The sequence below is a fragment of the Camellia sinensis genome, chromosome 11 (assembly GCF_055761805.1).
Source record: "Camellia sinensis isolate YWXY chromosome 11, ASM5576180v1, whole genome shotgun sequence".
Lineage (NCBI taxonomy): Eukaryota > Viridiplantae > Streptophyta > Magnoliopsida > Ericales > Theaceae > Camellia > Camellia sinensis.
The window spans coordinates 66,290,388-66,315,434 of NC_138971.1; the positions used below are offsets into that span (position 1 = coordinate 66,290,388).

The 25,047-nt window shown below is 35.1% G+C and overlaps 1 protein-coding gene and 1 long non-coding RNA gene across 3 annotated transcripts; both read left to right on the forward strand.

Moving 5' to 3' along the window:
• The first annotated feature begins 3,388 nt into the window (after window positions 1-3,388).
• Window positions 3,389-18,456, forward strand: LOC145801992 (uncharacterized). The gene is made up of 2 exons (XR_014343969.1): window positions 3,389-3,660; window positions 18,157-18,456. It is a non-coding gene; the product is annotated as an uncharacterized LOC145801992 (long non-coding RNA).
• Window positions 8,315-13,353, forward strand: LOC114317576 (putative protein phosphatase 2C 39). 2 transcript variants are annotated; one of them, XM_082894042.1, is made up of 5 exons: window positions 8,315-9,555; window positions 10,884-11,129; window positions 11,444-11,720; window positions 12,158-12,311; window positions 13,123-13,353. In XM_082894042.1, the coding sequence occupies exons 1-4, from the start codon at window positions 9,523-9,525 to the stop codon at window positions 12,190-12,192; spliced, it is 591 nt and encodes a 196-aa protein (XP_082750168.1). In that variant the 5' UTR covers window positions 8,315-9,522; the 3' UTR covers window positions 12,193-12,311; window positions 13,123-13,353. The 2 variants fall into 2 exon arrangements, with proteins under 2 accessions (XP_082750168.1, XP_082750169.1); XM_082894043.1 differs by having other exon boundaries at window positions 9,352-9,555; window positions 12,183-12,311; window positions 13,123-13,341.
• Window positions 18,457-25,047: the final 6,591 nt, after the last annotated feature.

The following is a 25,047-nucleotide window of genomic DNA, read 5'->3' on the forward strand; positions in this document are numbered from 1 at the left end:
TACATTAACACATAAACTTTGTAAAAACTTATGCAACTTCAATCACATATTACTCCTTCACAACTGTGACAGATGAACATATTCTGCAAGCTCGTAACCCAGTTGACATGTGGATAGAACAGATAATTGGGGATCAGGGCCTATCGTGTCCAAACAAAGTTGTTGGTCCGATTGAAGGGCTCATACAATCCAGCCAGAATATGTAGAATAGGTAACAATTACAAACTTATATTGCTTTGAGTTCTTCCAATACTGAGGGAAGTAAAGTTTAAATACAACCTCAAACCGGGTATGAGAATAAGTCACCTGCTAATATATGGAGTTCTAATAAAAACAGTGAGTCCAATGGTAGCAAGGAGTGAGCTGTTGACAAAAAACAGAATTTGGGAGACGACACGACGTCAAAGGCAAATGGTTGGGGGTCCAGTAGAGGAAGTTGGGGTTGTTCAAGTGAAGAGGGCTAGAGTAAAGTTCAATTTCGGACCTGGAGAAACAATCCCAAAGCCATGTGGTTGGTCTAGTTGGGGGAGGGGGTAATGCAGTTCTGACAGATGACGTGCCCTCTTCAACAACACAGAAAACAGAACAGGTCGCTCAATCAAGAGCTTCCCTTAACTAGGCTTCTTCAAATAGTCATGGTCTGGGTACAAAATTTCATTGTCTGAAACTCAAGAAGATAGACTCACCATTGAATTCCGGCAAGTCCAATGAGGGTGACCACTCTATTACAGATGGGAATGTTGATAGAAAACTAAACTTCAGGGCTGGAGAAACAAGCTCAAAGCCAAGTAGTTGGTCCAGGTGGGGGACTAATAAATTTCAAACACACGAAGTGCCCGCAATAAAGGCACACCAAACAAAATGGGCAACTCCGTCAAAAACCTCCCTTCACTGGACCTTTCCATCAGGACAGCGTTAACAGTCACCATTCAATTCCTCAAAGTCCAGTCAGAATGAGGACCACAGTGATGGGAAGTCAACCAATAGGGGGTTCACAAAAACCAAAAATTGGGGGCTGAAAAAACAGTCCCAAAGGCAAGTGGATGGTCTGGTGACACCTCAGTCCTGGGAAGGAATGGGTGCTTCACAAAAATCAGAAAATTGGGGGATGAAATAAAAACTAAATTCGGTGGTCTGGTAAGGGGGCCAATACAACACAGAAACATGATAATATCTCTACTAGACCATAACAAGCATAACACCTATCTCAGTCCAAGACAACCGTTGCTTGGGGTTCAGGGGATGAGGACCAGGGTACAACTACAATCTCAAACATGACAGCATAAACAATCTGCTGTCAATGTCTGGAGTTTCATAAAAAAACTAATTTTAAATTTTAAATTCCCCAATAAAAAATGTGAACCCTAATTTATCCAAAACAAACCTCAATGTCGATGATGGAAGGGAGAGGTGCGACGATGTTTTGAGGTCTTTCTCTTCTTCTTTCTTGCTACAGCTCTCGCAGTGGCCTTCGTCTTCTTGGCCTCCTCCGCGGTGCTCTTCGCATCTCACCCTTCGTCGTTGTTTGTCAAAGAGCAGGGTGTGTGGGTGTCCTTCAGACTGTGGAGCATATATATCACCTTCTAACTCAAAACGAAGACCCAAAAAAAAAAATAATAATAATAATAATAAAAACGACTTACTAAAGCAGTATTAGAAAAAAAAATAACAATTAATTAATGAAAACGGCTTTACCAAAGCCATATTACAAAACGGTTTTACGAAACTCGTTTTTTGAATTACATTATTTATGGCAATTTATATTTATGTTGAAAAATATTGGGAAATAAAATTACAAAAAGGGTAACCGTTTTCCATAAACTCAAAATTAATTAAACATTAAGTAAAAACGGTTTTTCAAAAACCCAAGGAAAATTTTACTATTTTTTTATTCTTTAAAAAGGGCATTGGCAAAATCGTTTTACAGAAAATGGCTTTAGGAAGATCGTTTTACCCTATAATGGGAATAAAGTAAAAAACACACCATAAAATGAAACTAAAATTTTGAGAATGTCATAGTCAGGGAAATTAGCCATTTATATGTTTTATTATTATTATTATTTTATATTGATGATGATATATCCAAGTATTATTTGGATTACATTTGTCTTTCTCCATTAATTAGTCATAAGCTCCTGAATAAAACATGATGACGATGATGATGTTAAAAGTACGAGGATGCTGAGAAATGAATGAGATGTGACTTTGGCCGAGTAAAAGTTTCCAATATATAATAATATTAAAAAGAAAATAGTTTATTTTATGATCTCACTACTCTGGGCTTTTGAGTTTTGATTATTAGTTGGATTATTTATAGGGTGAATTACACAGCGAGGGCATTTTTCATTTAGCTGTTAAATGAGGAGCAGTTACCCACAAAAATATATACATATAAATAAATAAATAAATAAGAGTCTAGAATTTGTAATGAATAACCAAAATTTATTCATGTTGTGGTCTCACATCAATAATTTTAAATATATAGTATTGATTAAAAAATTCTAGGTAATTTTCTAGGCACATTTCCGGCTACCTAGAGTTTCTCATTAAGTGAGTAAATGGTGGAACAACAATTTAGATAAATGGACTGGAACAGTTGTAATCACACAGACCCAAAGATTAAATGGCCCTTTAGTCACTAGACTGAGAGATTTTACTATAAGATCCGGATCCTCTCTAGCACATCATCCAACACTAAATTAGATAAAATACTAAATGATAGTTGCATAGTTAAAAAAAATGATAAAGGCTATAAATTCACAATTTAAATTTCTAAATTCACTCGTAATAATATGACAAGAGAGATAAATCTTACATAATTGAGTATATTACAAATCAAATATTAACATTTATTATATCACATCATTGTGGATCAAATTGTATAAAAAAAAATGTGAATCTTAAACATTTTCCTAAACAAAATTCTGAAGAGATCCTCGTACTTTACCATTTGCTAAGTTGACATGACAATACAAGTCATTCTCCTAGGATATTTTTACGACAGAATGATACCCCACCAGCCCGAAGAAGAACTTTTTAAATGGGCCTCCAAAATATCGCCCTTCCTAACACTATTCTGCGGGCTGTGCTTGGATCTTTTGTCCTTCAAGCACAATCCTACGGAATGAAAGGCCACCTAGGGTGATTCTGAAGCCCGGTTTTGGGGGGCAAACCACAAAGCAGCTGTTTTGGGCCATTCAAAAAAAGGCTAAAAATAAGACCCAAAAAATGTATAGTCTTATACTTGTTTATTCAAAAACAATCCAACTCAAAATTATAGTTCAAAGTAGTAAATGAATAAAAGGCCCAATCGAAATTAAATGAATAAAAGGCGCAATCTAAAATATAAAGGGGAAGTTACTGGTCGTTCCCATTTTTCAGTCCTAATACCCATCAAGTCCTTCCATTTTTGTTTTCCAGTTTTATCCCTGGTTATCACAAGCGTGAAGTTGCTCACAACTTCTCTTTCCTCCAAACGTGCGCATGAAAGACGCACAACTTCTCAATCATCTCTCAAACACGATTTCTTAGAGTTTTGGCAATTTTGAACAATCCATGAGATCTCTGGTGTTGTCATTCTTAAGGGATCTCATACACATTTGATCCAGATTGCATAGAAATCAAAATTTTGAAGAGATCTCCATCGTTTTGAGATAAAGCGTGAGTCATACTCATCTCCCCTTCTTCTTTCATAACCCTAATTATGTAAATTAAATTAAAACATGACTTGAATCTATGTATGTTGATTTTCTGTAATAAACTATGAAGAATTTACCGATCGTATTCATCTTCATCATGATATCTTGATGTTCATTTGCAATTTGCAATCTAAATTTTGCTATATAGTGATAAATTTGCTTAATTTGCCTAATTGAGTGATAAATTCTTCATAATTTGCCTAATTCAATGATAAATTCTTCATATTTGTTTTTTGTATTATACAATGATAATTACCAGTCATATTCATCTTCATCATGATATCTTCATGCTCATTTGCAATTTGCAATTTAAATTTTGTTATATAGTGATATATTTCCTTAATTTGCCTAATTGAGTGATAAATTCTTCATAGTTTGCCTAGTTCAGTAATAAATAAGATTAATCTTCAGTGCATAGCTTTTGTTTGCTTAACCTAATTGACTGATAAATCTTCATGGCGTCTCATTTGTAGTAGGAAATTATTTATTTACGCATTTTTGTTTATGTTGTGAAGTTGAGTTCATTTTTGGTGGATTGAATAGGGTTAAGGTTTCGTGGTTTCAAAGCAAATTAGTCGGTTTTAATGCAAATTCATTCTGAATTTTGTTTACTTTTTGGAGCATAAGTGATATTAGTTTTGGTTATGTTAAGAACCTAAAGGGATGGTAGGGGACATTCATTTGATGCGCATTTTTACAATACATAAAATGTGAACAGGTTCAAGTTAAAAGCAGAGAGAAAATTTTGACAAAAGGTTGGTCAAATTTATCACTCAATTTAGTTTGAATTTTGATGGTTATCAGACACATGTTCTAGTAATTTAATCAAAACTTGTGTATTAGAATTGAGGTTATTTTATTATAGTTAGACCACATTTCAACAAACTTCTTGACTGGCACAAACAGGTTCTGATAAGTTTTGAACGAAAAAAAAGAATGAGCAAAACTTTTATCTTGTTGAAGATAAAACCATGTTATGCACCAAAATGTCTATTATTAATGTAGTAATATATCTTATATGTAAATGGTGCTTCAAATAACTTTTTCACTTGAACCTATGTATGTTGATTTTTTTGTATTATACAATGATAAATTATCAGTCGTATTCATCTTCATCATGATATCTTCATGTTCATATGCAATTTGGCATCAAAAGTTTGCTATACAGTGAGTGTTTGGGAAGTTGAGTATTTTAGTAGGCTATTTTAGTTTTTGGCTATTTTAATAGGCTAAAATAGTTGTGTTTGGGAAAAGAATTTTGTAATTAGCTGTGATGTTTGTGAGAGAAAAAGTGCAATGATTATGGATTTTATGTAACATTTTGTCTTATTCACTACAAGAATTTGCACAATTGCCGACCACTTTTGCCGACCAAAAAAATTTTGGTCGCAAAAAAATGACATTTGGCGACCAAATATTAATTAGTCACGAATGATCATTATTTTTGGTGACCAAATATTATTGGTCGCAGAAGTTTATATTTTGGCGACCAAAAAATGAGTTGGTCGCAGAAAGTGGTATGCTTTTGCCGACCAACTACAAATTTGGTCGCGGGAGGTCACATATTTTTTGGCGACCAAAAATTTGGTTGCCAAAAACTTATTTTCAGCAACCAAAAAAATTAGTTGCCAAATTAGTACTTTTAGCGACTAATATTTTAGTCGCCGTTGATTGAGATTTGGTGACTAAAAAAATTTGTTGTTATATATTTGAGATTTTGCGACAAAAAACGAATTTAGTCGGTAAAGGCGAAATTTTTTTAGAGGGAAATCACGCGCCCACCCCTGTTCTCTGTTTATAGCTTTCACACAACATTTTTTTCAAATTCTCCTCCACCGCCAAACCTCACCCCATCGCTACAGATCGCTACATCTACATCGTCGATGATCCTCCTTCTTCTCCTCCGCCTGTGCCTCCGCCGAATCCAAGAAGATCGTCGAGATCTGAATCAGATTTGAGTCCTAGGCCGAGATCTGATCGTCGTGAGCGATCCACAGCGACACAATGGCTTCCAAATCCTACAACAAGATCATCGATATCTACGATACAACGACCTCATCCTTCAGGTACATACACTAACCGTCCTTCTATTCCGTGATTGATCTCTCTTCTTATCAAACCCTAATCCTACGACGGTTCTCCTGCCTCTTATCTCTTTCTCTCTCTCTCTGCTTGATCTCTACGCCGTCTCACCGGGCTTCAAGCAGATATGCTTGATCTCGACGACCTCATCCTTTAGCTTTAATAAAACTGATCTGATTTGGTGTATGAAAGCTATGAATTGTGGTTTTTGATTCTATTTTTGCAATGAAAGTTGAATATGATCTATCTATCTTGACGATTTGTTTGTGATTTGTTGTTGTTGAAGTTTGATGTGCACGTAGATCTTCAATATGATCATTCTTTTAGATTTGTCTCTATTTTTTAGTTCTTGTTAGTGGTATATATATATATATGTCATCTAGATATGTTTTTTTCTATTTATATCTATCTATTGTAGATTGAATATATATATATATATATATATATATTTTTTGCTTGGTTCTCTCTTCAACCGTGCTTCTGGATTGCTGCAATAACGTGAACAGTTTCAGCCATGACAGGCCGAGAAATCCTCCTCAAGATTTTTACTTCTTCTCATTCATGATTCCTTCCTTTTTGCTTAAAATAATTTTCATTAAATTTGTCCCTTGTTTATGTACTTGTTCTCAAAATTTTTGGCAAGTCACATTTCCCATATTGTTTGATGTGGCTCCTCCTCTGTAACAAGTTGTCAATATCATGTAAGATTGAAATTGACTGAAAATGGAATGAAATAGAAAAGAATTAATAAAGTTTCGTCTTCAATTGTTTTTGGTTATGGTCCAATCTTCATTGCTAACAAAACTTGTATATGCCAAAACCATGTGCTTGTGGTCACAGGAAATAGGTGCAATTGATCTAATTACACTGTAGAAGTGTTGGTTCAAAATGTGTTGAAGTCATTACCCCCGACTGATACGCACACATGTAAGAATGCATGCATGCTCTACACGTCCACGTGCACAAACACCAGATTTGTTACTTTATGAAATCTAAAATGACTATAATTAAACATATTTTATATTGACATGAATGGCAATCAATGAACTAGTCACGATATCAATAGTACGAGTTTTAGTTGAATCTATGTGTGTTCTAATCCGATTGTCATTCAGAGATTTCAGTATATGGAATTTTTATTTTAAAATAATTAATTAATTTAATTAACTTGAATATACTGTGCCATTTAAATTAAGGATATTCCCTTAAGCATCTTGTAATTTAATTAAGGGAAAAATTCATTCTACCCTCGTGGCATGACCCTGGAACATTTCATCCCTAATATTTATAAATAGCCAAAAAGGTTTTATGTGTTTTGGACTAAAATGCAATACTAACACCGCTAATGACAAATGTGAAATGATCGTAATATTTCTCTGGCTTCTTCTTTTTCCTTCTCTTATGTCACGTTCTCTCTCCTATGTCATACATATACCTATATATCCTTCATTTTTAACTTAATTGCATTTTTTTCATATACATATATATATAGTTGTCAAATCAAGAATCGTATTGTGAATCAAGAATCGTTAAGATTTAATAGAAACTGTAAAACATATTGTTAAACAAATGTATATATGAAAAAGAATGAAATAAATTGATTTTGACATATTTTATAAAATAACTCTTGTATAAAGATATAATTACACCATCCAATTGGGAGGGCATTAACTTCATGTCAAGAGATGTATGCCAAATCTTACCAACCATAATATAATCTCTCTTGACATTCAAGAAATGGACCTAGAAACCTTATATAGAGTGTAATATGAAGAAAGAATTAAATGAAATCGTTTATTTTTTAACCAAAACACTTAAGCAATAGATAATCCATGTATGTTTGTTACTTTAACCTTAAGCATCTTTAGAAGATGTATTATGACATTTGTTGGAGAAAAAAATTGAGAAAAAATTACAAGATCATGTTGGGTTTGACGGGATCTAATTGAATACTATTTAAATAGTCTCTAATTACCAAAATAATGACAAATGATGCACAAGTATTACTTGTTTTCATATTAAACACTCTTCAAAGTTGTATTATGTCATTTTCACTATAAAAAAGGGTTAGAACCTGTCAGACACAATAGTTTTAAGAATTGTATGAATCATAAAAGTGAATCAAATCGCGAATCGATTATGAATCGTCCGATTCACCATAATTTCTATCCCAAAAACATATTCACCCAAAAGAATGAGAAAATGCTGTGGAAGGTTGTGCCTTTGGCTGTTTTTTGGTCCACATGGAAACATAGAAATGACTGTGCCTTTAATGGCTCTCAGCCTAACTTGGAAGCATTATGTGAAACTGTCAAAGCAAGAATAGCTTTGTGGGTTAAATCCTCCCCAGCCAAAGTGGTGTTCTCTGTGAATGATGTAGTTTTCAATTTGCCTCAGGTTCAATATTGTATTAGGTAGGGGAGTTGAGAACAGTCCTGTTTGTGATCTGTGAGCTGCTGTGTTTTTGTGATCTGCCTTTTTTTTTGGACTCATTGATTTGGAGCTTTTCTGTACTGCTGTGTTGTGTGGGTGTAGCAGTGGTGGTGTCACGGGCTGAGTAGGGCTGATTAATTTTGTTCTGTTGTGCTGTCAGTGGCTGATTAAATTTGTTCTGCTGTGATCTTATTGTGATCTGTTTTGTTCTAATATGCTGTGATTGTGGTTTGTGGTACATCCAGTTGCGTAAAACTGTCCCTTGAATAAAGCAGGTATATCGATCAGGTTTCATTGCCTGCACAACTAGGTTTCATTGTCTGTGAGTTTTCCATTAGGTTTCCACTTTTATTCTCAGAGACATCAGGTATTGTTTGGTAGGTAGAAGGTTGCAAAGTCTGGATGGGTGATAATAGGTAGAGCCAAAGACCAATCTATTGGACTACTAAGGTAGAAGGCTGAACTGATATATGGTCTTGAGGCTATCTGTTTTGGTGCTTTATGAAGAAGGCTGAACTGATAATAGATCACCTATCCTATTGCTGCTGCTTTTAATCCAGATTCTGTTTGGAAGCAGTTAGCTGCAAGTTTTGGTGATTGTTTAACAGGATGGGGGGCTTATCTGATTTACTGGTGTTTTCTTCGGTCTCTTTGGTCAATTTTGCCTCAGGTTTGGTGTGGCCTTGTCTGGTTTGATCTGGGTTGCTTCTTGGCTGCTTAGGCTGTGGTCTGTTGGTCTGCTAAGTTGGTCTACTTTGTTCCGTTTTTTTGGTGGCTGTTTTTTGAATTGGCTTGTCTATCTATCTGTGCTGATCTCTGTTTGATCTGTTGGTCTGCCAAGAATCCTATTATTTGACTTGGTGGCTGTTTTGGCTGTTTGGGGTCTGCTGTGTATGCTGTTATATACAGGCCTGAAGAGTTGCTGTAAATTTGGCTGTTCTGCTCTGGTCTAGTTCTGTCTGTGGCAGTTCTGGTCTGTGCAGCTTCTATGGGATGATAAAATGGTGGTGATAAAATGGTGTTTGGGGTCTGCTGTAGTGTTGGCCTGATGGAAACTCAATGGTTTGGAGCTGTGTATGCTATGTTGTATTATTGTGGTATTGCTGATTGACTTGTATTCCTATCTGTGCTAATTCTGCTTCTGAGATATTCTGAGGCTTGAGCTTGATCTAATTTGTATTGCTGCTAGGCTACTGATAAAAGGAGCAATTACTCTATGCTGGAGATGGGCTACTGTTATAAGGGCTACTTGTATTCCTATCTTCAACCGTGCTTCTGGATTGATGCAATAACGTGAACAGTTTCAGCCATGACAGGCCGAGAAATCCTCCTCAAGATGAAGGTACACGTTTCAAATTCACAAATACACATGTAAATTCTTTTCAAATTGATGGGAATTAAGGCAACATGTATGAATTATTCATTCATTGCTGTATCAATTTACCTTTGTTTTGTTTCTTGTTCGCACGATCCACTTCTTTTGCAATTTATCTCAAGTTTTTGCCAACGTTTAATATTCTTATTTTATTAGTGGATTGCTGATTTAGGGATCAGTACAGATCTTCATCTTATCAAGAGCTTAAAGATTCGCTTATTACCTACCTATATGTATGCCTGCCTATAAACTAAAATGAAATGTGATTTCCAATTCGTTTACTTTCTAGGACCTGGTTAGGAGAGTTCGGCATTTGTGGGCTGTAATCCGGATCCATGTTGATAATTGAAAACGTTCAATGTATTAAACCCATTAGGTATATTATCTCAACAAAAAATCCGAATATGGATAGCTATTTGTTCAGATCATATTTTCAAATATAATTTTCGACATAAATACAATTTGATCACATGGTTACTAATATCCAATCAACATGGTTTTTTGTAGGGATAATGTACCCAACGAATTCTACACATTGAACGGCTTGGATTATCAACATGGGTCCGGATTAAGACCCACGAATGTTGAACTCTCCTCTCCTACTATACTTTTAGGCTGTGTTTAGATGTATCATGGTTTTCAATAACCGTATCAGTATTAGCCATACAATCATATATCAGACTGATATTAGGTGATATATTGATTTTAGTGGATTGTGTATTGAATTTAGTAAAAAAGTGTTACATGTTCTTTTCCATTTTTTTTAATTCACTTGTTAGGAAGACCCTATTGTATATAATGGGAAGTCTAAAATCTTGATATGTACTCATATTTAAAATCCTCATCTGGATCCTAGATTTGGAGAGGGAAAAGAGAAAGAGAAGGAAATTGTGAATGAAATATGAGTTTTTTTTTTTCTTTTTCTTCTCACATTCACTTCCCTTCTATTTTTCCTCCCCAAATCTAATCTCATAGCATCCTCCAGTGGGCTGTTTCTAAAATTAGCAAGTCTGAAGTATCAAATGAAGGAATGCAATGGCTGGTCAGCGTTGCAGTTGGTGAAATTGAGGAACACTAGTTTAAGGTTTTAGCTTTGGTGCTCTTGGATAAATTACACAGTAAAACATAGAACAAATAGAAATTATGCTCTTGGATATATGCCTAATCTCATCATTTGGGGCTTCTAATTTTGAGTGTGCATTTACTGGTTTGTTCAGTTATAATGTAACTATTTTAGGCAAATTTTCATCAAGTTTTTCTTTCATGGGCAATGGTTGCTTGCTTATCTTTTGAAGGAAAAAGTTGGGTTGGGTTCATCTGCTGACACTGGAAAGGGAAAGAGTAAGACGTCAAAGCACGTAACACATGGTTATCATTTGGTTAAGGGAAAATCCAGTCACCCAATGGAAGATTATGTTGTTGCTGCATTCAAGCAAGTTGAGGAGCATGAGCTTGGTCTGTTTGCAATATTTGATGGTCATTTGAGCCATGACATTCCTGATTATCTACGGTCTCATTTGTTTGTTAATATTTTGAATGAGGTACTACATGCTAGCTGTACATTACCACGTGTTTATTGGATTTATATGTATCTGATCTGTCTGATAGCCTTTAATGAAGTAAATCTTTTGCACGTAATATTAGAGCAGAACATCAACTGAAGTCCTGAAGGTTTGTTTTCCAACTAATCTGTCACTCGAAATTCTGGACATAGAACTACTTCACACAAATGATCATCTCCCTTGCCCGTTTTGATTTTCTTTTGTATCATTCTTATTTTGATAGTTAACTAGTATTGGTAGTTGATAAGATGGTTGAAATTATTCTCACCCTCTTTTTCTGTTGCTGCATGTAGTCTGATTTCTGGACTGAAACAGAGGATGCAGTCCGGAGAGCTTATCGTACAACTGATACTTCTATTTTGGACAAATCAGTAGAGTTGGGTAAAGGGGGTTCAACTGCAGTTACAGCAATCTTAATTGATTGTCAGAAGCTGGTGGTAGCTAATGTTGGAGATTCAAGGGCTGTCGCCTGCAAGGATGGTGTGGCCAAACAATTGTCAGTTGATCATGAGCCTAGCAAGGAAAGGACATATTTCGAGGATAGAGGTGGTTTTGTATCAAATTTTCCAGGTAACTAGACTTATGTGATGGACTGTCATAAAAAAATAATAATAATAAGTGTCAACTTATTCTAGTTGATTTGTTTTTTTATTCTTTTGTTTTTACTTTTTAAGCTTATCTTTTTTGTCTGATCAGCATTTTGGTGTTTTCCATGGTTTTGAAGGGAAATTTTTTTTTTAAAGGACTTTTCGTTTATATGATGTCCAAGGGGGGAAAGGCAAACTATGTTGGCTTTGAATGATGAAAATGTAAATTATTCTTGGTACTTATCAAAGGTTTATTGTAAATGGTACTTAGAGTAAAGTAACCACTTCTACATGTTCCTTTGCTTTGATAATAAGCTTTTTGCATAATGATAATGTTAATTTTAACATGTTTCGTCCGCTAGCTAACCTTGACGTCAAGATTAGATCATCTTATGATTACATCATTGTGTTAAATTCAAGTGACATTCCACGAGTTGATGGACAGTTGGCTGTAGCAAGAGCATTTGGTGACAAAAGCTTGAAGAAACACCTCAGTTCGGAACCAGATGTGTCTTTGGAGATTGTAGATGAAGATACAGAGTTTGTCATCTTAGCAAGTGATGGCATATGGAAGGTTGGTTCTTCTGCTCCTTTGCATTTACCAATATCTATGGTTCATAACCTCATCTTTTCATTTTAATCTGCCTTCTCCTTTTAAATTTTGTTCTCTGTTTATAGCTTTTGTTGTCTTCTCTCCTTTTCATATGACTTTGCAATTCAATATGAGAATGAATTATTCTCAGAGTACAATACATGATTTGCTTGGACTAGCAAATTTTTAGATATTAATAATACCAATGTTTTTGTACCCAAAAAAAAAAAAAAAAAAAAACTAGATTTTAGTATGCCTCTTGCTTGTTGGATGCATATGGTTTACTTTATAAATTGCTTAAAGCATTAAACATAAATGGAGAGAAGTTATTGGAAATATAATGGAGGTTGCAAAAGTGTATAGAAAAGAATGACTATTGACTACTGCTTTCCAATTGGCCGTTTTTGCACTAATTGCTATTTCATCAATCTTACTGATTAATGTGCCCGTTGTATTTGTTTAGAGTTATTTTGTTTGGGTGAATAATTTGCTTAGAGTTATTATTTGAATCCTAAGATAGAAGCATCCAAATCTGAGGATTAGAACATTTAATTATCCAGTTTAAAAAATCTTCTATGTACAAATCAGAAAATATGGCACTAGCTTACGCTACTGTCATAGATCAGTACTTCGCAAAATTTCTGGATTTCAGAAGTTTGAATATATGGCATGTCTAGAATGACTTTTGGCGAGGCATAGTTTCGAGTTTCAACAGTTTGCATATTACAATTTTTTTCTCCAAAGCTTTTTCCCTGTAATGTATGCTCTGAACAGGCTGAACTTTTGGTATCAGGTAATGACAAATCAGGAGGCAGTGGAGTGCATTAGGAACATAAAGGATGCTAAAGCAGCTGCTAAGCACCTTGTTGATAGCAAATATTAGTAGTTTTATTTGTTGATAGCTGCGCATGGATAACAAATAGTTATGTTTCAAATTATTATGCTAGATGGATGTGACTTGTGAATTGAAAACTTAGAATAGTTGTGTTGTGTCGAATGTTAATGAATTATGTATTGTGTCGAATGTTAATGATTCAGTTAATTTGAATGATGCTTTAAAATTATAGGTTTATTATGGATTGATTGAATTATAACATCATTACAGGTGTATTGTTTTCCTGCTTTGGCGACCAATTTATTAGTCGCGACATTCAAAATAATTTTTTTTCGCAAAAAATGACAATTGCCGACCAAGAGTTTTGGTCGCAAAAAATACATGTATTGCCGACCAAAACAGCTCTTGGTCGTGGAATCTCACTTTTGCCGACCAAAAAGTTTTGGTCGCGAAAAGACACAAATGGCGACCAATTTTTTTGGTCGCAAAATGTGATAATTAGCAACCAAAAAATTTGGTCGCGAAATGTAATAATTGGCGACCAAACTTTTTGGTCGCGAAATGTGACAATTGGCGACTAAGAAATTTGGTCGGGAAAATATCACTTTTCGCGACCAAAGTGTTTTGGCGACAAAATAAATTAGTCGCGGTAATTAAATATTTAGCGACCAAAAATTTAGTCGGCAAATCCAACTTTTGCCGACCAACTAAAATTTTGGTCGCGAATTACTTTTGCCGACCCTCAATTGGCGACCAAAGTAGCGACAAAAAAAATTGGTCGCGGATAACTTTTGCCGACCAAAAATGGGCTTTTAGCGACCAATGTTTTGGTCGGCAAAAGTGTTAATTCTTGTAGTGATTGGCTAGTTTTGCCTATTTTGTCTTTTAATGCTATTTTAGCCACAAAAAAAAAAAAAAAAAAAAAAAAAAAGTCAATTTTTTCTTCCCAAATACCCCTACATTGATAGATTCTCCTAATATGCCTAATTGAGTAATAAATTCTTCATAGTATGCCTAGTTCAGTGACAAATTTATTTTGATTCTCTATATTGTACAATGATAATTATCAGTCATATTCATCTTCATCATAATATATTCATACTCATTTGCAATTTGGAATCTATATTTTGTTATATAGTGATATATTTCCTTAATTTGCCTAATTGAGTGATAAATTCTTCATAGTTTGCCTAGTTCAGTGATAAATAAGATTAATCTTTAGTGCATAACATTTGTCTGCTTAACTTAATTGACTGAAAAATCTTCATGGCGTCTCATTTGTAATAGGAAATTATTTATTTATGTGCTTTTGTTTGTGTTGTGAAGTTAAGTTCATTATTGGTGAATGGAATAGGGTTAAGGTTCCGTGGTTTCAAAGCAATTTAGTAAGTTTAAATGCAAATTCATTATAAATTTTGTTTACTTTTTGGAGCATAAGTGATATTAGTTTTGGTTATGTTAAGACCCTAAGGGCATGGTAGGGGACACTCATTTGATGTGCATTTATAAAATATATAAAATGTGAACATGTTCAAGTTAGAAGCAGATAGAAAATTTTGATAAGAAGTTTGTCAACTTTATCACTCAAGCTAGATTGTGGTTTGTTCGTTCGAATTTTGATGGTTATCTGGCACATGTTCTAGTAATTTAATCAAAACTTGTGTATTAAAATTGAGGTTATTTTGTTATCGTTAGACCACATTTCAACAAACTTCTTGACTAGCACAAACAAGTTATACTAATTTTTAAACGAAAAATAGAATGGGAAATACTTTTATCTTGTTGAAGATAAAACCATGTTGTACACCAAAATGTCTATTATTAACGTAATAATATATCTTAGATGCAAATGGTGCTTCGCATAACTTTTTCACTTGAACCTATGTATGTTGATTTTTTGTATTATACAATGATATATTATCATTCGTATTCATCTTCATCATGATATCTTCATGTTCATTTGCAATTTAGAATCTAAAGTTTGGTATACAGTGGGTGTTTGGGAGGTTGAGTATTTTAGTAGACCGTTTTAGTTTTTGGCTATTTTAATAAACTAAAATAGTTGTGTTTAGGAAGAGAATTTTTTTTTTTTTTTTTTGTAATTGGATGTGATATTTGTGATAGAAAAAGTGCAATGATTATAGATTTGATATGACATTTTGTCTTATTGGCTATTTTTACCTATTTTTTCTTTTAATTCTATTTTAACTGAAAAAAGTCAACTTTTTCTTCCCAAACACCCCTACAGTGATTGATTTGCTTAATTTGCCTAATTGAGTGATAAATTCTTCATAGTTTGCCTAGTACAGTGATAAATTCTTTTATGTTGATTCTCTGTATTATACAATGATAATTATCAATCATATTCATCTTCATCATGATATATTCATACTCATTTGCAATTTGCAATCTAAATTTTGTTATATAGTGATATATTTCCTTAATTTTCCTAATTGAGTGATAAATTCTTCATAGTTTGCCTGGTTCAGTGATAAATAAGATTAATCTTCAGTGCATAACCTTTGTTTACTTAACTTAATTGATTGAAAAATATTCATGGTGCCTCGTTGGTAGCAGGAAATTTACTTATTTACCCGTTTTTGTTTATGTTGTGAAGTTAAGTTCATTATTGGTGAATTGAATAGGGTTAAGGTTTCGTGGTTTCAAAGCAATTTAGTAAGTTTTAATGCAAATTCATTTTGAATTTTGTTTACTTTTTGGAGCATAAAGGATATTAGTTTTGGTTATGTTAAGACCCTAAGGGCATGGTAGGGGACACACATTTGATGTGCATTTCTAATATACATAAAATGAGAACAAGTCGAATCTCAGCATGAGATTCTTTTGAGGTGTGTATATTGTAATGACCCTAATTTTTCGTAAGTCATTATTTATTATTATTACTTTATTTTATTTTTGGCTTTATTAATTTTGTGGATACGTGAGAATTTAATGTGATATGTAGTTAATTTAATGTGATATTTAATTATATATAATTAATTTGAATATTTATATATTTAATCTTATATTTATATTTATATATGATGTATTTATGTTGTATTTGTATTATATAATATGTCAATTAGGTTATAAGCCTTAGAGGCTCACTAAAACAAAGAAGAGAGAGCAACAACAGCCACAGGAATTAGAAGAGAAAAAAAAAAAAAAAGAAAGCCGAGAGACTCTGTGATCAAGAAAAAGAAAACCTGAGAGTGCAAGCCCACAGAGAGAGGTGTTGAAATAAAGGGTTAGGGTATTATTTTGGGAGTTTTATTAATTTTTCAAGTAATTCGTTGATCTTTAAAATTAATTATGAGTGCAAAACCCACTTTTCTTGATTTATGTTTATATTATTGTTATTATTTATTTGTTTTTATTTATTTGATATTGGTTTGATATTGTATTTGTATAAAAATGATGGATTGATTTCAATTATTTTGATTACTTATGTATGCAAGGTTTAGGATTTTTATATTTATTTATTATATGCTTGTAATCACACTCATGGATGTATGAAATTAAAATAAACTTGGAACACATAAATAAATTTCAAATATTCCATTATGACTCCATGGATTGTTGTTTATTTAAGTGTTGGTGAGAGAAAAGTGTATAAAAAAAAGTGACGATTACGAGATATATTTGAATGCCTTAGACTCGACATTGTTATGTTTGTTTTGATGAGTAGATAGGAGGTGTGTATATATATTGTTTCCTTGTTGTCAAGAGTAAACGAGTGCTTTCATTTACGCGCGTACATATATGTTAACCGTCCGGGGAGTGTGGGTCAAACTCGGGACAAAATCCTCATGCAAGTTTGGCTTCGGAGCGACATTAGGTATACGGGAAGCACATGGGGTACATGTGTAGGCCGTAAGTAAATGGCCGAAGTGGTAGAATTAAGGTACAAAGAGTTAAATATGAACTTATTGGTAAAGTTTGAATTGTATTGATTTATACATCTTGAAAAATAATAAATGACCTTGGTAAATTACAAAATTTGAGCAGAGGCATGTATACATAATTCTAGACAACTTTTGTATTTTAACTTTGTACTAAAAAGATCAATTAGAACTTGTAATCGGATGATTTTCGTTACAATAGTTTTTATTCATTTTAGCAATGCAGATTTTAGATGTTATTTTAACCCACGAAACGAGCTTATTTTTATCGATTTCGCGTAAATGGAAGTAAAACATTATTCTGAACATTTTTTGTGTTTTAAACCTTTTCGGAAAAAAACATCTTAGGGCAATTTCATTTCGTTTTCAGTTCCAGATTTTTCGATCGAATTTTGTCTAGGTTCCTCTATTACATTTTCCTCTCAACCTATTCAGTTTCTACTAAATTCGTCCATGTTGCCTATTAGGAAATTTGATTTTGTACAACTTTTGTTCTTTGAGTTTTGGTCAATTCGAATGATCTAAGGCCTCGTTTGGGAACAGGCTAATTTAGTAACTTTTTGGCTATTTGGCTAAAAAGGTAGGTAAAAAAAACTTGTATGTTTGGGATGACTTTTTGGCTAATTACGAAAAGATGTGCAAAAAGTAGAGAGAAAAGAGAATCTTTGACTTTTTGGTATGGGTTATTGGCTTTTTGGCTAATTTAGTAACTTTTTGGCTAATTGGCTAAAATAGCCTCTTGCCAAACAAGGCCTTAATCATGAAACAATTTGTTTTCATACTTCTTTAGCAATTTACGTATGTTTAAATTATACTAACTTTATTATGTAAGGCTAACCCATCATATGTTTATGTTTATTTTGTTTATTGTATACTCAATTTATATTTAGTTGTGTCCAGATAAGAAAATAAATGCCACCGTATCTTGAGAAACTACTCATTCGTCTCGGTACGGGTGAAACTACTTGTCTTGTCTTGTAACAAGAATTAAATGTACTTTTGTTTGTGTCTGGTGGACACGTAGGTGTAAAATCTTGTACTCATATCAGTATATTTGTATACTGACCCGTTTTGTCTCTTGGCATCTCAGGTACATTCTGTTTGAGCGTAGCCGAGCTCCTTCGCAGGATTAGTTGGGACTACGGTGGTGACGAGAAACAACTATAGTTATTGGACATGTCTCTTGGACTTCTTTTGTTTTCTTGAGCTTAGGGTTGATATTAGTTTATGTATTTATTATTTTTTTATGGCCTTAGTATTTTGATAATTTGGCAAGGTGGGTTATTTTGTAACTTTACATTATTTAAGTTGTTTTGACTATTTGTTATTACTTTAATGTTGGAGGTATTGGATAGTTATGAAATTATGATAGATGGTTTAATTGGCATTTTGTTAGTTTTTTTTATTCCTTGTAATCTTTTGAGCATAGAAATTTACTTAAACTATAACAACCCTATCGCTCAATACTTAATATTAATGACGGAGATTTGAATTTTAATTGCCTACTATTCTGATTTAATATGGGAATTATGAAAATTATGGAGACTGATTCGTATACGTTGTTATTGAAGATTTATTTGGAATTAGGAATTGAAAGCCTGATTGACTCAAGAAAGGATAAGTAGCGAGTCAAATTATCACCATTAATGATGGAAATAAGCTAATTTGATATTTGGAGCCTTTTGAGAGTTTAATTAAAATCTGATTTGGACTGATAAATTTGAATATAATTAATTGGACTCTAATGGAAGTTAAATTAGGTTAATTAAATTATGTGGGGCTTGTAATTAGTCATGATTAAGCTAGTTATGTTGTTAATATGGAATTGCATGTGTAAGGATGGGAATTATAATGATTTGAAATTATATCTGTTGATTGTAGAAAAATCTGTTGAAATTACAACCTTTGGACGGAAAATTGGAAGCTTTAAAGGCACGATAAACTGAAATTGAATTTATAATTGTGGTTAGTATGATTTTTAGGATATGATATAAAGTTTTGTAAAAATTTGATTCGTAATGAATTAATTGGCTTTATTTGGATAAAACTCTTAGAGTTAACACTTTGAATTTGAAATTGATGACTTTAATAGGTTCAGAAATAGAAATTGCGTACGTGGATATGCTAATGGGAATTTTTAGAGCCATTTGAGAAGTTTAATTAAAAATTTATTCGATCTGATTCGTTAAGGTGTGTTTGGGTCACCTTTAAGTGTGTGTGTGTATATATATATATAAGTGATATAAGCCATTTGAGCTCATCTTTATCTTGTTTTAAAACACAAAAATCTGAGAAAAGAGGAGGAGAGAGTTCTAGAACGAGAAAAGAGAGAAGGAGAGCTCAAGGAGAAGAAGGAAGAGGGAAACTTGAAGAGAACATTGAAGCTAAGGCATAAGTTGGCTTTTTCTCAAGGCTATGGAGGAGGGGCAGGGTTAGGTGAGGATTTCTCAAGTATGAAAAGGATGTAAAGGCAACCTTGCACTAGATTGCAATGTTTAGATTCATTGGTTTAGTGAATTTACTGGTTAAATTATTGATTATAGATTTTATTTATTCAGTAACTGTTAAATTATGTTGTTTTTGTAATTGATGATGGGATCATTGGCTTCACTTTATTAAATCTTTAAAACTTTATTTCTTTGTGGCATTGAAAAATGTATGAGAAAGAATAACAAGTGAGAGAGAAGAAACAGAAGAAGAGAAGGAAAAAAACTGCAGAATTTTGGATGTTAATTTGAAATTTACTCCAGAATTTATTTGAAGTTTTTACCTTCTTTACTAAAAGTTTATATCCTAATGATGGTTCTCCACCAAACAAAAGAATTAAATTCAAACTTGAATGTCATTAAAAAGTTCTAGCTATACTTTAAAAGGAGCAAGCTCAAGATGTTATGGTGATTTTGTACATTTTGTGAATTCAAATCAAGTAACAATACATAAATGATGTTACCATTTACATTACAAAAGTTAACAATACAACTCGAAAGTGGCAAACAACATCTTTGAGGTGTAACAACTCCCAGGCACCTCAAAATGTCAGTCAGAAACATTGTGCTCGTAATGTTTAGGTTGACGAATTTGATGGTGATGAACCCGTTGTCAATGATATTGATGGCAATGAAGAGCAAACGAACATTCCTACCGTTGAACACCACACGGACATTCCTGATGTTGACCATCCCATGGACATGCTTGGTTTAAGTGAAGTGGTTGCTACACCTTTTCTCAGGGGCCCAGTTGATCCTTCCATTCCGACAACTTTTAGTTGTCATGTAGCAGCCAAAATTTGGAATAATGAGGTATAACTTACAAACTATTGTCTTGTTTTAATCATTTAAATAAATTTTTGTTTTTTTTGAAATACATGACACTGTTGTGATATGCAATGATGCAGGAACGAGATTTGTTGAGATCCTTGAACCCTGGGTATAAGGTTGCTAATTGGTCTTTAACATCGGAAGGAGTTGAGAACTCTAAATTTGTGGACATTATTAAACATTCAGGGCTGTATTCTTTATCCAGTTGCTCATACAAATTTGTGAATAAGGTAGTTGTATCTACTTTTGTTGAAAGATGGCAACTTGAGACTAATAGTTTCCACATGCCATTTGGTGAGATGTCCGTGTCATTAGATGATGCAAGTACCATATTAGGAATTCCTATGACTGGTACATCTGTTTCAACTAATAACTTATCACGAGATGAAGCTGCAAAGGTGTTGGTTAAGTTATTGGGAGTGTCAGAAGATGATGCAGTTGTTGAGTTGAAGGAAGCGCGAGGCCAATTAGTGCCATTAGAATGGTTGCATGAAAAATTTCAATCAGTTTCAAATGCGGATTCGAATGATTTCATTCATTATGTAGTGAGGGCATATTTATTATTATTGTTAGGTTGTACCTTGTTCGTTGACAAGACTACAATTCGTGTTTCTGTTGTGTATCTCAAGTTGCTCGGGGATTTGAATTTAGTTCATTCGTATGCTTGGGGTACAGCTGCATTGGCTTTTTTGTATCAGCAATTGGGTATGGCAACAAAGTCTACTGTCAGACAAATTGCAGGATACATGACACTGTTGGACGCTTGGATCTACGAACATTTTATATGTGTTAGAACCCATCCAAATTTAAATTATACAGAAAACTAGCCTCGGGCTTATCGTTGGATTCCTCGTACACAATCTGGTTCATCGATTACTGTGTTAAAGTTATTGCAAGAGGAGCTTGATAGATTGGAGGCTCATGAGGTAAAAAGTAAAATGTAATTCCTTTGTGTGATTAATCTTTTATACAAAAATTTACTTATTTGGTGTATTTTTTGTAGGTTATTTGGGATCCATATATTAGTAAACGTGACAACCATCCATTTGTTGAAGTTGCTTACTATACTGGATTGCTGAAATGCATGGATATTGTTGAACCCTATCATTAGATAGGTTTTTGAGACAGTTTGGAAGGGTGCAAAATATTCTTCCACCTCTGTAGACACCCCATTTTTGACCGACCTTAAGACTCAGACGTCACCGATTGAGTGCTTGGTGATATTACATAATGTGCTCGTTCAGAAGTTTCAGAGTCGCGGCCGTGAGCCCTGCCTCCGGACTTCCGAACCCTCTTTTGTGCTTTGCCTCGGTTTGCGAACCAGGCTCGGTTTTCTCTGTTTCTTTTCCTGAGGGGAGGGAGAGGTCCCGTAGACTATCTCTTAGTGGCCGTGGGCTACATTTGGTGGCCGTAGGCCATTTTGCCCATTTCGGAGTCCGGTTTCCGGTTTTTCGGGACCGTTGGCCGTGTGCCTCGGTTCGGGACCGCCTAACCATCTCCGTTTGCCCCGGTTTTTGGCATACTTCTTATTTGCTCCCTTTTGAGGGACACTGAGGTCTGAGAGACCCACTTTGTAGTCGAATACCACTTTCGGTGCTTAATAGGCAATTTTCGGGGCCTCGAACTGCGCGTTTTGGCCCCCGAGCATTCGTTTTGCATCGGTTTTTGTTCATTTTTGGAAGGTACCTCTGTTTTATCACCGGGAAGGCCGTAGAAGGGTGGGAGGCCAGCAATTGTTTCAACAACCAGTTTTTGCTCCTCCGGCGCCCTCCGACGCCCGTTTTTTCTCACTTCCGAGCTAATGTTGAACAACCTGGGCCCTTTTTCTTGAACTTTGAACCACATGTTTGTGTTGTACACACATGGGAGGACCCTAAAAGTTCATGTCCGGCCACTAATTCCATTTGACCCTTTTGAACCCCTCCTTCCGAGCTAATGTTGAACAACCTGGGCCCTTTTTCTTGAACTTTGAACCACATGTTTGTGTTGTACACACATGGGAGGACCCTAAAAGTTCATGGCCGGCCACTAATTCCATTTGACCCTTTTGAACCCCTCCTAAAAATGGCTTGTTCTCTCTCCTGTTTTAGAGTTTCCAAATTCGAACCACAGGGTTGTGAAGAGGAGACCTGGGAGGCCACCTTTTTGTGGTGGCAGGCCATTAAAGCAATTTGACCTTTTTGACCCCTAGCTGGCCGGCTAGGGGGGGTGGCTGGCCGGCCACATGAAGCTCCAAAAGGTGGCCGGCCATGTTCCTTGCAACACACACTTTACAGCTGTATAGCTGTATCCCCCAGAAAATATCTCAATCCGGGGGATATTTTTTGGGGGAAAACTTACCTCCTTTTCCCCCACATTTTCCCCACCTTTACACCCTCTTTTTGTTCCTTATAACCAGCTGCAAGCCTTTGTAGAAGGGGTTAGAAAAATTGTCTTCAAGTCTTGCATCCAAATCTCCCTCTATCTCTCTCATTTTCTCAAAAACATCCAAGTTCTACACCTCATTTCTTCATCACCACCAAGCACCACCACCACCACTCCATTTCCAGCAGCAAGGAGGGCTTCTCAGAGGCAAAAGGTGCTGCAACTTGGTCCAAGAAGCAACCAAAGAGTGGTCTACAAGGGTGAGTTGCCATTTCCCCTTTTTGAGCTTATTTTTGGTATCATTCCTTAGCCATATATGCTTTTTGCTTTGAGCTCCGGCCATAACTGAAAGTGGCCTTATTTTGAGCTCTTTTCCACTTTTTCTTAAGGGCTCAACCCTGTTTGAGCCCCCCATCTTGCACTTGCTTCAATGTCTTCCTTAAATGCTATTTTCTTGCATGCTTTGGCAGCCTATTATGCTTCAGTTTTTGGCCTTTTTACAGTACTAAAAATAGTCTTATTTTGGTCCATTCTTCATGTTTTATTAAGGGCCTTTCATGGTTTGGGACCTCCATATGCTACTTCATGTTATATCCCTCATTGGTCCCCTTTTCTTGCATGCTTTGGCAGCCCATTATGCTTTCATTTTTGGGCGTTTCAACATTGAAGAAGGGCTCAACACTGTTTGGGACCTCCATGCTACACTTGCCTTTATATTCCCTCTTTGGTCCCCATTTTTGCATGTTTTGGCAGCCTATCATGCTTCGGTTTTTGGCCTTTTTACAGTACTAAAAATAGTCTTATTTTGGCCCATTCTTCATATTTCATTAAGGGTCTTTGGCCGTTTGTGGAATATTTTGTATACTTTGTGTTATAGCCTCTTTTGAGCCTCATTTTGCATTGCATTTCTAGCATGTTTGTATACTGTTTTGGTTTTTTTACAGTCCTGTAAATATGCATATTTTTGGTCCCTCTTCAATGTTGTAGAAGGGAATTTTTCAGTTTGGGCTGTGCATATACCACTTGCCTCTTTGGCCACCTTTTGGCCCATTTTCTTGCATAAGAGCTTAGCCATATCTATATTTGTTTTTGGGGTTTTTATAGTTCTGTAAATATGCATATTTTTGGTCCCTCTTCAATGTTGTAGAAGGGAATTTTTCATTTTGGGCTGTGCATATACCACTTGCCTCTTTGGCTACCTTTTGGCCCATTTTCTTGCATAAGAGCTTAGCCATATCTATATTTGTTTTTGGGGTTTTTACAGTTCTGTAAATGTGCATATTTTTGGTCCCTCTTCAATGTTGTAGAAGGGAATTTTTCAGTTTAGGCTTTGCATATACCACTTGTTTCATTGCCCTCTCTTGGCCCCTATTTTTGCATGCCATTGTTGCCCTATCCTTGTTTGCTGTTTGGCCATGGTTTGTGCTGGAAAAATGCTTATTTTGAGGCTGCCTTGCTTCTGCCTTTTCATTCCATGTACCAATTATGCATGCTTCGTATAGCTGTAGTTCATTCTATGCGCCTAATTTGCATTTCGGGAGAGATTCCATGCATCGGGTGTGTTTTCGCCTCATTTCGGGGCTGTTTTCCCCCACTTTTCATTGCTGAAAATCCATTAACATGTTTGCATGTCATTTTCCATGCATTTGCATTGCATATGCCATTGCCTCAGTTTGCGTGCCCGTGTGCACGCATTTCGAGGCACTTTATTTTCATCTACCGGCTTCTTATGTGAGTGTGGCTGAGGCTCTCTCATGTTAGTATAAATCCATGTTACATTTTCCATGCCATTTTAGCCATATTGCATTGCATGTGCCATTACCTCGGTTTGCGTGCCCGTGTGCACGCATTTCGAGGTATCTCATTTTCATAGCATTGTGCATACTAGGTTGTATCTTAGATCGCATTCTGTCATTTTCTCAGTTTGCGTGCCGTGTGCATGCATTTCGAGGCATCTCATTTTCATAGCATTGTGCATACTAGGTTGTATCTTAGATCGCATTCTGTCATTTTCTCGGTTTGCGTGCCCGTGTGCACGCATTTCGAGGCATCTCATTTTCATAGCATTGTGTATGTTAGGATTGTATCTTAGTCGCATTTCATGCATGTCATGCATATTGCATCGTGTTCGGGATAGGAGTTAGCCCGGACACGGGAAACGAGGTGCGTTTCGTACTCCGAGTGACGGAACGTGTCTCAATTCCCTAGTCACCGACACTCCGGATCATCCATGATGGAGTTAGGTTCTTGTTGTGTTTATACGTGCATTCATTCTATATTGAGTTGTGCAATTCGACTCC